The 16,265-nt window shown below is 42.6% G+C and overlaps 1 protein-coding gene across 2 annotated transcripts in view; it reads left to right on the top strand.

Moving 5' to 3' along the window:
* The window catches only part of znf407 (zinc finger protein 407), a 527,544-nt gene that overhangs the window by 39,241 nt on the left and 472,038 nt on the right, over window positions 1-16,265 (top strand). For both annotated transcript variants that reach the window (XM_033019073.1, XM_033019074.1), the window contains exon 2: window positions 7,807-13,308. In XM_033019073.1, coding sequence (XP_032874964.1) covers window positions 7,890-13,308 — 5,419 coding nt within the window. In that variant the 5' untranslated portion in view covers window positions 7,807-7,889. The remainder of the gene's footprint in view (window positions 1-7,806; window positions 13,309-16,265) is intronic.

Here is a 16,265-nt window from a genome sequence, read left to right as displayed (position 1 = left end):
AGGGAATTGAATGCAACATCTCCAAGTTTGCGGATGACACGAAGCTGGGGGGCAGTGTTAGCTGTGAGGAGGATGCTAGGAGGCTGCAAGGTGACTTGGATAGGCTGGGTGAGTGGGCAAATGCATGGCAGATGCAGTATAATGTGGAGAAATGTGAGGTTATCCACTTTGGTGGCAAAAACAGGAAAGTAGATTATTATCTGAATGGTGGCCGATTAGGAAAGGGGGAGATGCAACGAGACCTGGGTGTCATGGTACACCAGTCATTAAAAGTAGGCATGCAGGTGCACCAGGCAGTGAAGAAGGCGAATGGTGTGTTAGCATTCATAGCAAAAGGATTTGAGTATAGGAGCAGGGAGGTTCTACTGCAGTTGTACAGGGTCTTGGTGAGACCACACCTGGAGTATTGCGTACAGTTTTGGTCTCCTAATCTGAGGAAAGACATTCTTGCCATAGAGGGAGTACAGAGAAGGTTCACCAGACTGATTCCTGGGATGTCAGGACTTTCATATGAAGAAAGACTGGATAGACTCGGTTTGTACTCGCTAGAATTTAGAAGATTGAGGGGGGATCTTATAGAAACGTACAAAATTCTTAAGGGGTTGGACAGGCTAGATGCAGGAAGATTGTTCCCGATGTTGGGGAAGTCCAGAACAAGGGGTCACAGTTTAAGGATAAAGGGGAAATCTTTTAGGACCGAGATGAGGAAAACTTTATTCACACAGAGAGTGGTGAATCTATGGAATTCTCTCCCGCAGAAGGTAGTTGAGGCCAGTTCATTGGCTATATTTAAGAGGGAGTTAGATGTGGCCCTTGTGGCTAAAGGGATCAAGGGGTATGGAGAGAAGGCAGGTACAGGATACTGAGTTGGATGATCAGCCATGATCATATTGAATGGCGGTGCAGGCTCGAAGGGCCGAATGGCCTACTCCTGCACCTATTTTCTATTTTTCTATGTTTCTATGTTTCTATGTGCAATTGAGAAATAATCACAAACTATTCATGTTGTTGTGCTTTCTTTATTCATGTAACTATAAGCTTTTACACCTGATTGATGTCTGCTTTTTCTGTCCATCCAACTTGCTTGGCTTGATGAATCAATTTTCTTGATGAATCCATAAGGCATTTTTCATTAAAATAATGTAAACTGCTGCTGATATTTCCAAAATGTTAAAAGCTTGTCAAAATGAACGATGAATACCCATCATAACATCCATTCGTTTTTAACCTTTCTCAGTAGGAGGCCTCTGTTATGTGAAGGCGGATGTTGATTGTTGATATGTCATTTAATCCTACTAACGTGGTTGATAATATTTCCCTTCTTTCATGCCCCACCACACACGTAGAAATAAATGTCATGCCTAGCTCACCATGACAATCAAGAGCAGTACTGCCCCTTTAAGAAGTACTAGACCGATCATCAATGCTTTCTTAACTCACTCAAACTTCCTTGTTTTAGTATACTAGGAGACTCTTGCTGGGCCTCAGAATTGCAGATGCTGCTTTAAACCAAAGATATACACAAAATACTTGAGTAACTCAGCGGTACAGGCAGCATCACTGGAGAGAAGTAATGGGTGATAACCATATAAACATATAACCATATAACAATTACAGCACGGAAACAGGCCATCTCGGCCCTACAAGTCCGTGCCGAACAACTTTTTTCCCTTAGTCCCACCTGCCTGCACTCATACCATAACCCTCCATTCCCTTCTCATCCATATGCCTATCCAATTTATTTTTAAATTATACCAACGAACCTGCCTCAAAGGGAAAAGCTGATCCACATCAACTCTGTCTATCCCTCTCATCATTTTAAAGACCTCTATCAAGTCCCCCCTTAACCTTCTGCGCTCCAGAGAATAAAGACCTAACTTATTCAACCTTTCTCTGTAACTTAGTTGTTGAAACCCAGGCAACATTCTAGTAAATCTCCTCTGTACTCTCTCTATTTTGTTGACATCCTTCCTATAATTGGGCGACTAAAATTGTACACCATACTCCAGATTTGGTCTCACCAATGCCTTGTACAATTTTAACATTACATCCCAGCTTCTATACTCAATGCTCTGATTTATAAAGGCTAGCATACCAAAAGCTTTCTTTACCACCCTATCTATATGAGATTCCACCTTCAAGGAACTATGCACGGTTATTCCCAGATCCCTCTGTTCAACTGTATTCTTCAATTCCCTACCATTTACCATGTACGTCCTATTTTGATTTGTCCTGCCAAGGTGTAGCACCTCACATTTATCAGCATTAAACTCCATCTGCCATCTTTCAGCCCATTCTTCCAAATGGCCTAAATCACTCTGTAGACTTTGGAAATCCTCTTCATTATCCACAACATCCCCTATCTTGGTATCATCTGCATACTTACTAATCCAATTTACCACACCTTCATCCAGATCATTGATGTACATGACAAACAACAAAGGACCCAACACCGATCCCTGAGGCACCCCACTAGTCACCTGCCTCCAACCCGACAAACAACCATCCACCATTACCCTCTGGCTTCTCCCATTCAGCCACTGTTGAATCCATCTTGCTACTCCTGCATTTATACCCAACAGTTGAACCTTCTTAACCAACCTTCCATGAGGAACCTTGTCAAATGCCTTACTAAAGTCCATATAGACAACATCCACTGCTTTACCCTCGTCAATTTCCCTAGTAACCTCTTCAAAAAATTCAAGAAGATTAGTCAAACATGACCTTCCAGGCACAAATCCATGCTGACTGTTCCTAATCAGACCCTGTTTATCCAGATGCTTATATATATTATCTATAAGTATCTTTTCCATTAATTTGCCCACCAATGAAGTCAAACTAACAGGCCTATAATTGCTAGGTTTACTCTTAGAACCCTTTTTAAACAATGGAACAACATGCGCAGTACGCCAATCCTCGGGGACTATTCCCGTTTCTAATGACATTTGAAATATTTCTGTCATAGCCCCGGCTATTTCTACACTAACTTCCCTCAATGTCCTAGGGAATATCCTGTCAGGACCTGGAGACTTATCCACTTTTATATTTTTCAAAAGAGTCAGTACTTCTTTTACTTTGAAACTCATAGTATCCATAGCTACTCTACTAGTTTCCCTTACCTCACATAATTCAATATCCTTCTCCTTGGTGAATACCGAAGAAAAGAAATTGTTCAATATCTCCCCCATCTCTTTTGGCTCTGCAGATAGCTGTCCACTCTGTCTCTCCAATGGACCAATTTTATCCCTCGTTATCCTTTTGCTATTAATATAGCTGTAGAAACCCTTTGGATTTACTTTCACCTTACTTGCCAAAGCAACCTCATGTCTTCTTTTAGCTTTTCTAATTTCTTTCTTAAGATTCTTTTTACATTCCTTATACTCCTCAAGCACCTCATTTACTTCATGCTGCCTATAATTATTGTAGATCTCCCTCTTTTTCCGAACAAGATGTCCAATTTCCCTTGAAAACCGGGGCTCTTTCCAATTTTTACTGTTTCCTTTCAACCGAACAGGGACATAAAGATTCTGTACTCTTAAAATTTCCCCTTTAAATGTCCTCCATTTCTCTTCTACATCCTTCCCATAAAACAAAATGTCCCAGTTCACTACTTTTAAATCATTTCGCATCTCATCAAAGTTAGCCTTTCTCCAATCAAAAATCTCAACCCTAGGTCCAGTTCTGACCCTCTCCATAATTATATTGAAACTAATGGTATTGTGATCACTGGACCCGAAGTGCTCCCCAACGCATACCTCCGCCACCTGTCCCGTCTCATTTCCTAACAGGAGGTCCAACACTGCCCCTCCTCTAGTAGGTACCTCTATGTATTGCTGCAAAAAACTATCCTGCACACATTTTACAAACTCCAAACCATCCAGCCCATTTACCGAATGTGTTTCCCAGTCTATGTGTGGAAAGTTGAAATCTCCCACAATCACTACTTTGTGCTTACTACTAATATCTGCTATCTCCTTACATATTTGCTCTTCCAATTCTCGATCCCCATTTGGCGGTCTATAATACACCCCTATAAGTGTTGCTACTCCTTTCCCACTTCTCAGTTCCACCCAAATAGCCTCCCTAGATGAGCCCTCCAATCTATCCTGCCAAAGCACTGCTGTAATATCTTCCCTGACTAGCAATGCAACACCTCCACCTCTTGCCCCTCCAATTCTATCACACCTGAAGCAACGAAATCCTGGAATATTTAGTTTCCAATCACAGCCCTCCTGCAACCATGTTTCACTGATCGCCACAACATCATACTTCCAGGTGTCTATCCAGACTCTAAGCTCATCCACCTTTCTTACAATGTTTTGTGTTCGAGTCTGAAGAAGGGTCTCGACCCGAAACGTCTCCCATTCCTTTTCTCCAGAGATGTTGCCTGCCTACCGAGTTACGCCAGCTTTTTCTGTCTACAATATGTATGCCACTTAAGCAAGCAAAAATATTTCCCACTAAACTTGTAGACACAAGGGACTGCAGATGTTGGTTTACAAAAGAAAGTACTGGAGTAACTCAGCTCATCAGCGAGCACCACTGGAGAACAGGAATAGACGATGTTTTGTGGTCGGAATCCTTGTAAGATCAATTGAGGTGCAGGCCCCTTTATCTTCTAATGCCCCTGTCTCACTTAGGAAACCTGAACGGAAACCTCTGGAGACTTTGCACCCCACCCGATGTTTCCGTGCGGTTCCTGGAGGTTGCAGGTGGTTGCTGGAGGTTGCAGGTGGTTGCCGGAGGTTGCAGGTAGTTTCCACTACCTGCACAAGATTAGTAGGGTGGAGTTGCTGATATTTTTTGCGAGGCAGATTTGCACTGGCAACTCCTTTTCCCTGTGGTCCCATGTGACCAACATGGAAATAGCGGGTGGAAGTTCCGCCATGAACAGGCAGGACTTGCACATTCTGCTTTTAGTATCTGTCTAATGGAAAGATAATTGAGTGAAGTTGCAAACTTAGTTTAGATTTATATAAAACTCTTGGTTGTACCCAGTACCTTTGGTATTATTTCAATGACTTATTGGTGTTGCAATGGCCGTCAGTTAGTTGTCACTTGTCCTTGAATGATATCCTCAGATCGCCTTGTGAAAGTAGTTAAACTGTTGGTTAACTCGGCTTTAAGCATAGATCATGTCAGCAAGATTACATAGTCTACTGTATATAGTTGACTAAGTGCAGTAACACCTCTCAACTTGTGAATTACTTGCACAGTTTAATAAACTTCTCTCTGTGTTTGAAATAAATTACCGAGAATCAAACCCTTTGGTTCAATTATGAAGGTATACTCTTGCTTACTCTGGTTTGAATACATGACCCTTAATGTTAGTTGTTTTAATCATAAAGACATCTATCAGTACATTTATCATGATGCATTGATTTTCTGAGCAAATAATGCACAGGTAGTTCTGCTACAATGCAATAGTTGCATTCCTAAGAAATCTCTTGCTGTAGAAAATTACGTTACAAAAATAATTCTGTCAATGGGAGAAAAGGAGTTAGGGATTTGAGAGTTTCGGACTTGAAGTAACAAGCTTTGTAGTACTGTAAAAAAGTTATTTATCCTGCAGAATATCCAAAATACACGTCTTTCCAAGAGCAAAACATTTATTCTTGTTACTGCAAGCTAAAATACCAAAGGAGTTATGTTATATTGTTTAATAGAGTATCATTGCGCAAATGTCAATAGATGTGATTGCTTGACAAATTCAATAGGTTAAAGTAGCAACTACGTCCATAAGAGACAATGGGGCTGATTACTGTGGAAATGCTTTTTTCCCTGTACTGCCTCAATTCAAGCCAACTTATTTTCTGATAGTCAATTCCCAAAGTAACTTTAAAGTGGTCTCCAATTCTGAGTTACAAACGATTGAGACTTCATAATGCAAATGATGCTCCCAAATTCTTCACTCGCGTTATGTCAAATTTGTGTTACGGAAACACACACTACAGGGGGGGGGGTTGCACGTAAGGTCATCGGCAAAGGGCATGACGCACGGAGCCGCTCAATCCTTCTGGAGGACATGGCAGCCTCTGGCATACACTGTTAAGACATGAAACGTGTACTTTCTTACCTGTTAAAAAACGCCAAAATGGTATATTTTTGCGCTGTAAATAATTGTGGAGGGTGACTGAGCGCTCTGAACCAAATGCTCTAGTATCTTTGCTCTGAACCCGAGCACCAAGGTGTAAGCGGCCGAAGGAGCGCATCCCTCGGGACAGCCCCCACTCTCCCCCAGGAGTCAACGCTGTCCGGCCACAGCCGCCCTCCACCCCGTCTACCGCTTTGGGCCGCACTGTCACGGGCGGTGGGTCGGCAGCGCCCACACACGGGGCTGGGTGGAGCAGGGCCGTGGCTCCGGGCAGCGGACACACAGGGACAAAAACCCGGCAACGTCCCCGTCAGCTGCAGCAGAGTTGGGGACATTCTGGTCCCTCCGCCTACCTAGAGTCACTGACCGCGATGCACCAGCACCCCGACCCTCCCCCCACCCCCCCGGCAGCGGGGAAAGACGGCCCGGGGTCCACGAGTGTGGAACCAGTCAGCGTGGAGTCCGGATGCTGGGACAGAAGGGCCCGCTGTACTGGCAGCCATAGTAAGTGCTTACCTGACGTTCACAGTGTGTACTCCAGAAGGCGTTGCGTGGCAACAGTATGGGTCACGGGTCGTGACCTCGACTGCAGTGCAACCTCCCTATAGCAGAACTATATGCACTCCTACTGTCTCCCTGGAGACACAATGGTTTGTTTCCTGTTTGCAACACATCAAAATGCATCCAGAAAATCCATGTCTCTGTGTATGTGAATATATGGGATTCCTCTGCTAATTTTCCACATTTGATTTTGCACTGCTCTATTAACCCTTTCAATAGACAATAGGTGCAGGAGTAGGCCATTCGTCCCTTCGAGCCAGCACCGACATTCACTGTGATCATGGCTGATCATTCACATTCAGTACCCCGTTCCTGCCTTTTCACCATATCTCCTGACTCCGCTATTTTTAACAGCTCTATCTAACTCTCTCTTGGAAACATCCAGAGAATTGGCCTCCACATATTTCTGAGGCAGAGAATTCCCCAGATTCACAATTCCCTAACCTTATCAGAAGATTCCAAAGTACAAACCACAACCATCTGAAACGTCACATTTTGTCTTGAGTAATAATTTACTCAATTCACATTCCATCAGGTGTCTTTGCATTAATTGTGCAATCATTAACATCCCTTGCTAACAGAGAGGCCAGTGCCACACTGTCTCATCATTGTGTGAGTGCTTTATGCAGGGCATCTTCACAGCAATGCAGATGCGATCACTTGTATAAATATTGTATTATATAGGTAGCCATGGCATACCTAGCTCTCTTCATTTGGATTCCTTTTTTGAATCTTCTGACAACCCATAATTTTTTACTTCAGAATTCAACAATATACTTTGCAATAATTACACACTATTGCACTATAAATGAAGACATTCATGAGCAGAAAGATACACAGTGGAGCCCATTTATTGTCATTTTTTACTATGGTGCATTAATATTTTTCTTCTGAATGCACATCCACTGTTAACGCAAGTGTTGTGATTTAAAGCAATTTTTCTCTATGCGGTGAGTGACAAAATATCGCCGTTACATTTCTGTACATTAGAAATGACCCTCCCAACACAAATATTAAAAAAAGTAACTTCATCTTAGAGGTTCCATTTACTCTTTTGGTTAATGTAGCTTGTGTGGTGTGTAATTTTTGTTCCTATTTTTAAATTTCTGGACCACAATTGTATAACTTTTTTTTTTCTTGTTACATTTAAGGTTAAAAGGAACGGAGAGAGTTGTTCTATTCCACTGACGTTCTGTGCCAGCAACATGAAATTGTCCAATCTTATGCCGCGCCAATGGATTTAAGTGAAGGATCCAAAGATTCTGTGCCTGCTCTTCATCAGTGGTCAACCAAGCGCAAAGAACAAAGCGAGGGAATGGAGGTGTCACATGCATTGGTTGAAGATCCAGAAAGTGAGGTGAGCGAAAACTGCAGGCAAGGTGCAACCACTGGGCCTGAAGATGCGAAGGACTTGGGTGGCAGTGGTGATCTGGAATTAAAGGTGGACTCTGATGCACATCAAAGTAATATCGGGACACAAGGTAGCAAGCAACCATCTGCTGGTGACCCTCCGGCCAAAAGAATAAAACTTGACACTTTGGAAGGATCGCACGATAGCAGGAACACTGTGGTCGCAGAGACCAATTCACTGCCAATTCTGCCATCTGACCTGAAGCAATCTCAGATGCATACCAGTGAAGTGCAAAATGATGTCAAGGGAGTTGCAGAAGACCAAACTGGAGTTTGCCAGAATCAGACTAACAAGATTGAAGCAGGAGCAGCTCTGCCATGCGCCTCTTGCAACTTTACAGCGAGAAACAAAATTGCACTAAAAATTCACACAAAGCAACTTCACTTCAATGACAATGATCTTGTCTGTGAGATCTGTAATGTTACCAGCTTATCAAAGAAGAGCCATAGAAAGCACCTTTCTTCAATTCTCCACAAAAAGCTATCGAAAGGCACAAGGAAAAATACAGGCACAAAGGAAGGATTTAACTGTAGGCTTTGTGGCCTGTTGTTGCCTTCGCGCTATGACTTGGACAAACACATTAAGGAGAATCATTCTAAAAGGTCCAAAGCCCATGTTTGCCCTCAGTGCAAATTCAAGGCAGAGAGTGGAGCAGCTTTGCAGGCACATCTCAAACAAAATCATGTGCAAAAAGAAAGTTTAAGCTGTGAGTTGTGTGGCTTCCGATGTTACGATGAAAACCTACTGAAAACCCATTGCCATGGGAAAACCCACCTCCGCCGTAAGAATCTTGCGGCACGAGGTGGATATATACATTTGCTCTCCAAAAAGAGGCCTCCCGCCGAATCTGGTTCAAAAGGCAAAGTGGACAGAGCAAAATGCATTAATTCCAATGACTTAAATTTGAGCAAGAAACCCGAAAATTTGGGAAGAACAAGGAGCAAAAGCTCTGCGCAGAAGAATAACAGAAGTGCAAAGTGTTTTGAGAAATCCAAGCGTCCAGGTAATGATCACTGTGAAGAAGCTGCATCCAGTAAAACAGATGAACGAGCAGAGCTTGATGATAGCTGTGCTGGAAAAACAATGCCCCAAAGAACTTCACGAAGAGTAAAGGAGCCAACTCATCTTCTCAAGGAACAGGTTGGCAAACAAAGATTAAAGTGCTCTGAAGAAGGTATCATTAGTGGTTTGAGACCACGTAGTGGGCGATGCACGGACAACTCTGAACATATTCGGCGTACGAGAAGTGGGCTTTCCCATGAATTGGTGAGGAAACAGAGGCTTTCTCAAAACCTTAGAGGACGAAGAAGTCTTTTGACAAAGGATAAGTGCCAAGGCAGAGACCGGCATCCTCGTCGTAGAGAGGTTATTCCTGATTTCCAGCCAAGTAGAGGCAAACCTCCTGGAAAGAGAAACGGGGGTGTAAAATCGAAAGGTAAAAATGTCAGAGCAACAGACAAACATGACGATAAACCTGAGAATGAAGCGGAACCTGGTGATGCAGCCTCATCAATGGTAACCGATGATGTGAATGTAGAAAACAAGAAGTCTTCTACAATAAGTTGCCCAAATGGAAATGAAGAAGACCAAACAACTACACCAGTTGTTCTTCATGAACCAACACTAGTTAAAAACAACACAGAAAGTACGTCCCAGGTTCAAAACCTCGTGTCCCCATCTACCAACATTGGAGATAATAAAGGCCCCAACCTTGAGAACCCTGAAATAAAGCTAAGCCCGGCCGACCGCAAAGCCCTTCGCACTTGCTCCTACTGTAGTCATGTGTTTCAGAACAGAAAAGGGTTGGAGGTTCACATAAAGAGGCGCCACACAAAAGAAATGGACTTCCACTGTCAACCGTGTGGCTATGCTTGTGTCACAAAGGGTGACTTTGAAAAGCATTGTCAAAGCAATAGGCATCAATTAAATTTCTCTCAAATTGATTGTCGGCTCTGCACGTTTGTGACCACAGATGAAGGGGCTCTGAAGGAGCACATGAGCCAAGAACACAAAATGGCCTTTTACTGCTCAACATGCAGACTGCACTTTGCACTGGAAGAGGATCTCGTTGATCACGAAGGCTCTGAGCAGCATACAAGCCAACTGCTTCCACCACAGAAAGAGAACACATTGGAACAAATTGCAAATCAACAGCCGAGGGAAGAAAATCTAATTAAAATCATCTCAGATGGCAATGGAGAACTCGCCATTCCAAGATCTGGCCTTTCGTTAAGAGATCCCCAGAAACCTTCTATAGCCAGAGTGGTTGCAGGTAACATTTTGAGGCGTTCAACACATAGTAGGCATCAATTGCAGTGCAAAAGCTGCTTTTACAAAGCTCGATCAGCAACTGTACTTTTGAAGCACATAAGACTCCGACATGCACAAGAGTATCGATTTCTTTGCAAAGTATGTAGCCTCTACACGATTAGCAGAGAAGCTATGGAAAAACATATTAAACGGAGTAGACACATTGAGAATGCTAAGAAAAGAAACCTAGGGCCATCAGTGGATGAATGTGTGGAAGAGGTGTCCATCGATATCCAGGATGTCCAAAAAACTATAAAGACTACTGGGGCTTTGGGGAATGTTAATAGTGAGATAGACAAAGGCTGCGTCCAGGTCCTTGAGCCTTCGAAATCCAAAGAGGAATTTGTTGTAACCTGGGAAATATCAGAAGGTGATGCAACCAATGTGGAAAATGTTCAAAAAGACAGTGTTCTTCCGATAACAGAAGGCATGAAGAAAGAGCGGCCAAAAGGTGCTATCTCCAGAACGTGTCCCCAATGTGGTTTATTGGCTTCCAGTGTGACAAACCTGAACATTCACATAAGGCGGAAACACAGCCATCAATATAGCTACTTTTGCAAGGCATGTAACTACTATACTGTCACCAAAGGAGACATGGACCGTCACTGCAACACAAAGAAACACAAAAATCGCGCTGATGTCTCCAAGCCTGTAGAGATCTGTAGGAAAGCCATCACACCTGACAACATTAAGGAAAATCCTCAAACGGTTGGAACTGATCCTCCTGCACTTCCTGCAATTGATTGCGTTGAGCAAAGCAACAGAGTTTCAACTCCAGAGATTACTGAAGTAAATGGGCAAGCTGGAGTCGTTGAAAACTGTACCCGTGTAAATTTAGAGAGTGTAACGTCAGTCCAAAATCAGTCGCGTGTGGATGAGCAAAAAGGGCCAGAGACAATTCTTGAGGTGGAATCAAATAGTACGGGGCAGGATGGCAGTTCATCAAGTTCAAAGCGACTCAAAGGAAACCATGCCACTACTTGTGCGTACTGTGGTTTTGTGGCTTATTCCCAAGCTACTCTGGAATTGCATGTTAAGCGCAAACACACAAAGGATTTTGACTACTACTGCATGGCCTGTGACTACTATGCTGTCACTAGACGGGAAATGATGAGACATGCTTTTACAGAAAAGCATAAGCTCAAAAGTCAATCCTACCTTAAATTAAATCATGTTAAAGGACAACCTGAGATGAGTGGATCCATAACACCAACTGATGCGGCAAACGATGGGAATAAGAAGGAAGAGAATGAGAATTCTACACTTAAAGGGAGAAGCGATGAGGGGGAGAAAGCTTCAGAAATTCCTCTAGAGGCTACCCAGGAGTTTGCATCAAGCATTGAACCTGAGAGATTACCAGAAAGCAAGGAGGTAACTTATGAGCATGAAGAGACGACTGCTGTGTTTGAGTCGACAGAAACGGAGGAAAAATCCTTCCAAATTGAGATGGTTAACCAAGAAGAACTTGTTGAGACATTACCCACAGTGCAGAATTCAGAGAATTGTGCTGAAGTTGAACCTGGAAAGTTAAATGCAGATACCACCTGCCCAGGCGCCAAGAGTCATTCCCGAGATTTGAATTCTGCTTCAGTTGAGTCAGTGCAACAGGAAAACTCTCACGATCAGGTTTGTGATGCACCACTGGAAGGCAATTCAAGTCGGCGTGTAGACACAGTCACAGTGCAGGAAACTAATGCGACAAGCAATGACACTGATTTACAAGTTGAAGCTTCTCAGACTGGAGCAGTGGATGACCAACTAGCGGGATCCCAAGGAAGTGATAGTCCGAAAGATGATGTTAAATCGACTGTGAACTTGAGTAGCAGACCAAGTGAAATGGTTGATCCAAATGCAAACATGTTAAGTGACAGTGGTTTGCCAGAGGATGCAAAGCTGGGAGTGGAACCTTCATCCCTCCTTGGAGGCAGTGAAGGTAACTCTACAGAACAGAGTGAAGATGGAGATCCGAATGTCACAGGAATTCAGCAGCCAGAGAGGAATCTGGATAACATTCAAGTTAACCTTGTGCAGCAAGTTGAGAACAGCTGTGAAGACATTGCTGCTCCAGCTACAACGGAGGTGCCTGGGCAAAATGAGGCAGACTGTAATCAGGTTATAGAGGCTGAAGAAGCTCAAAATAAAGGCCAAGCAATTGTGAGTGAGAAGACAGTGGATGCAAATAAAGTGACACAAGACCTGGACGGTGACACTGTGGAAGCAGCTGAGAGTTCAAGCGATGACCTTCGAAAGATGGAATTCCAGGTTAAAGGACTGCAAAAATATTTTGAGTTTGATGCTTCCATTGTCCGATTAAAGAACAAGTCATTGACTGAAAAACCTGAGGGCACTGACACTAGTGAGGATAGCCAAGGAGTGGATGGAATCTCACCCAGCGAGTGGGCTGTTGCGATTTACAAGACAGATCTTTCACAGCCTGCAAGGAAGAGGAAAGCCAAAGGTGCCTTGCTGCAGGACCCAAAACGTATTTGCTGTGAAGACTGTGGGTTCTTAGCTGATGGTATCAATGGGTTGAATGTCCACATCGCTATGAAGCATCCTTCTGCAGAAAAACACTTCCACTGCTTGCTGTGTGGGAAATCCTTCTACACAGTGAGTAACCTGCATCAGCATTTGGCCAGTGTTGGTCACCAGAGGATGGAACAGGAGAGCGTGGAAGAGTTGCCTGAGGGTGGAGCTACCTTCAAATGCGTCAAGTGCAGCACACCTTTTGATTCAGAGCAGGACCTCTTTGTACACATAAAGCAGAAGCATGAGGAAATGCTGAGGGAAGTAAACAAGTACATCGTGGAAGACACTGAGCAGATAAACTGTGAGCGGCAGGAGAATCGAGGAAACGTCTGCAAGTACTGTGGGAAGGTGTGCAAGAGCAGCAATTCTCTGGCATTTCTTGCTCACATCCGCACGCATACTGGTACGTAAGTCTATACTCGCATCATTTTCTTTGTTTCACAACTTCTCTCATTCCACCTTTAAGAAAGATTGTGTTGATTCCTGAAAATCCATTGCAAACATATGAATGTTTTGTGAAAGATGATGCATGTAAAAAGATGGACAATTACAGTCAAGGAAATATAAGTTCTGGTTCACAGGCAGCTTCCCAACTGTGATGAGATGTACAGTGTGACATGACTTCAAGAATCTACTTAACCTTGAATATAACTCTCTCCCTCACAACACTCATTTTATAAATTGATCATTACTTTAGCAATCCTGGAGGCTTGGGATTAAGTGATATTATTTGATGCTTATTGATAAGTTCGCTCAAGTGGCGAGCATGTTGCAAGTCTTTATGCAATTGTCCAGTTAAGGCACGTTACCTATAACTGATGTGTCTATTACCTGAATTCCCTTGTAATTATAGTCCATAAGTCTTGTAAATGTGCTAAAGCTCACTAAAAGCATACCAAATCCGAAAGTGAGTCAAAGATGCATTATGTTCCAAGACAATAATTTAAAATAATCAATGCATGCTTCTGAGCACTTAATTTCCCTTGTGTTTTGATAGCTAATCATTCTTTATCCATTAAGATATGTTCTATAATTTAAAATGTAAAATATGTTTTCAGTGACTACACTTAAGATTGGGGTATGTTCACCAGGTTAAGTATTGCTGGATACAGTTCTGTTTGATGATGTATGCTAATTCTATTCACGATCCAGTTAATGTGATAGCTAAAGTAATGTGACTACCACAGATGACACTGTGACCTTTGTGCCTTGAAATTGCAGCACTGGTAACAGTTTCCAGCACCAATGAGAACAATATCGAATTTAGCTGTTGTTTAGAGCTTTGTTAAGATTGGGAAAGAACAGAGATAAAGGAATCTGATTAATAATATGGGTTCCACTTTAATAGATGTAGACTATATTAACTTGTGGTAATGCAAGTCATCAGATTATCAGTAAGAACTAGTGAGCCTTTTTTAAATGCCAGTTATGCTTCAGTATTCACTTGAGGTATGTACTTGGCAAGGACATTAAAAAAAAAATGGATATTGCTCTGTGCAATTATGTTATGTATAGTACAACAAATTATAATTGATGATGTGAATTATTGACTATTGATTCCAAATTGAAAATGGGAATTCATCCAGCACTTTCCCCCTATCCCACATGAACACATGCACAATGATTTGCCTTGATCACCTATACCAGTGTAGAACCACAAACACACTGCAAAGAGAACTCCATCTGTAATTTATTCAAAATGGCTTTGGGGTGACTTTATTTCATTGTGGCATCACCCCAGTAAAGTCACCCTAGTTTTTTCAATGCTGGCATTCTGCTTTCATGCTCTCGTGATTCTTTTACTTAAATTCTTATACACAGGAAACTAGAATAATAAAGTTAGCTTTTGGTAGAAAGATGGTTTTGGTATTTTTCGTTCATGTATTTCTCATGTAGCTACCAAAAGATAGCCAGTGGAACCTGACCAGCAGACCCAGTTTCCATGCAAGCCTACTATATGTGTCAGGTTTAGGGGCGATCAGGTACAGTGCCCTACATAATGTTTGGAACAAAGACCCATCATTTATTTATTTAATCCCTCTGTACTCCACAATTTGAAATTTGTAATAGAGAAAAAAAAAAATCACATGATGAGGAAAACATTTTTCACACAGCGAGTGGTGAATCTCTGGAATTCTCTGCCACAGAAGGTAGTTGAGGCCAGTTCATTTGCTATATTTAAGAGGGAGTTAGATGTGGCCCTTGTGGCTAAAGGGTTCGGGGGTATGGAGAGAAGGCAGGGATGGGATACTGAGTTGGATGATCAGCCATGATCATATTGAATGGCGATGCAGGCTCGAAGGGCCGAATGGCCTACTCCTGCATCTATTTTCTATGTTTCTATGTTAAAGTGCACATTGTCAGATTTCAATAAAGGCTATTTTTATACATTTTAGTTTCACCATGTAGAAATTACAGCAGTGTTTATACATAGTCCCCCCATTTCAGGGCACCATAATTTTTGGGACACAGCAATGTCATGTAAATGAAAGTAGTCATGTTTAGTATTTTGTTGCATATCCTTTGCATGCAATGACTGCGTGAAGTCTGAGATTCATGGACATCACCAGTTGCTGGGTGTCTTCTCTGGTGATGCTCTGCCGGGCCTGTATTGCAGCCATCTTTAGCTTATGCTTGTTTTGGGGGCTAGTCCCCTTCACTTTTCCCTTCAGCATATAAAAGGCATGTTCATTGGGTTCAGATTGGGTGATTGACTTGGCCACTTAAGAATTGACCATTTTTTAGCTTTGAAAAATTCCTTTGTCGCTTTAGCAATATGTTTGGGATCATTGCCTTGCTGTAGAATGCGATTTTTAGGCATTTATTTGAATTTGAGCAGATAGGATGTGTCTATACACTTCAGAATTCATTATGCTACTACCATCAGCAGTTGTATCATCAATGACGATAGTGAGCCATTACCTTCAGCAGCCATACATGCCCAGGCCATAACACCCCCACCACCGTGTTTCACAGATGAGGTGGTATGCTTTGAATCTTGGGCAGTTCCTTCTCTCCTCCATAGTTTGCTCGTGCCATCACTCTGATATAAATTAAGCTTCATCTCATCTGTCCACAGGACCTTTTTCCAAAACTGTGGTTGCTCTTTTAAGTACCTCTTGACAAACTATAACCTGACTACCCTATTTTTGCAGCTAACCAGTGGTTTGCATCTTGCAGTGTAGCCTTTGTATTTCTGTTCATGAAGACTTCTGCAGACAGTGGTCATTGACAAATCCACACCCGACTCCTGAAGAGTGTTTCTGATCTGCCAGACGGGTGTTTGGGCGTTTTTCTTTATTATAGAGACTGTCATCAGCTGTAGAGATCTTCCTTGGCCTACCAGTCCCTTTGCGATTA

The sequence above is a fragment of the Amblyraja radiata genome, chromosome 4 (genome assembly GCF_010909765.2).
Source record: "Amblyraja radiata isolate CabotCenter1 chromosome 4, sAmbRad1.1.pri, whole genome shotgun sequence".
NCBI lineage: Eukaryota > Metazoa > Chordata > Chondrichthyes > Rajiformes > Rajidae > Amblyraja > Amblyraja radiata.
The sequence above is the reverse complement of the archived record's forward strand: the minus strand, read 5'-3'. Positions and strand labels throughout refer to the sequence as shown.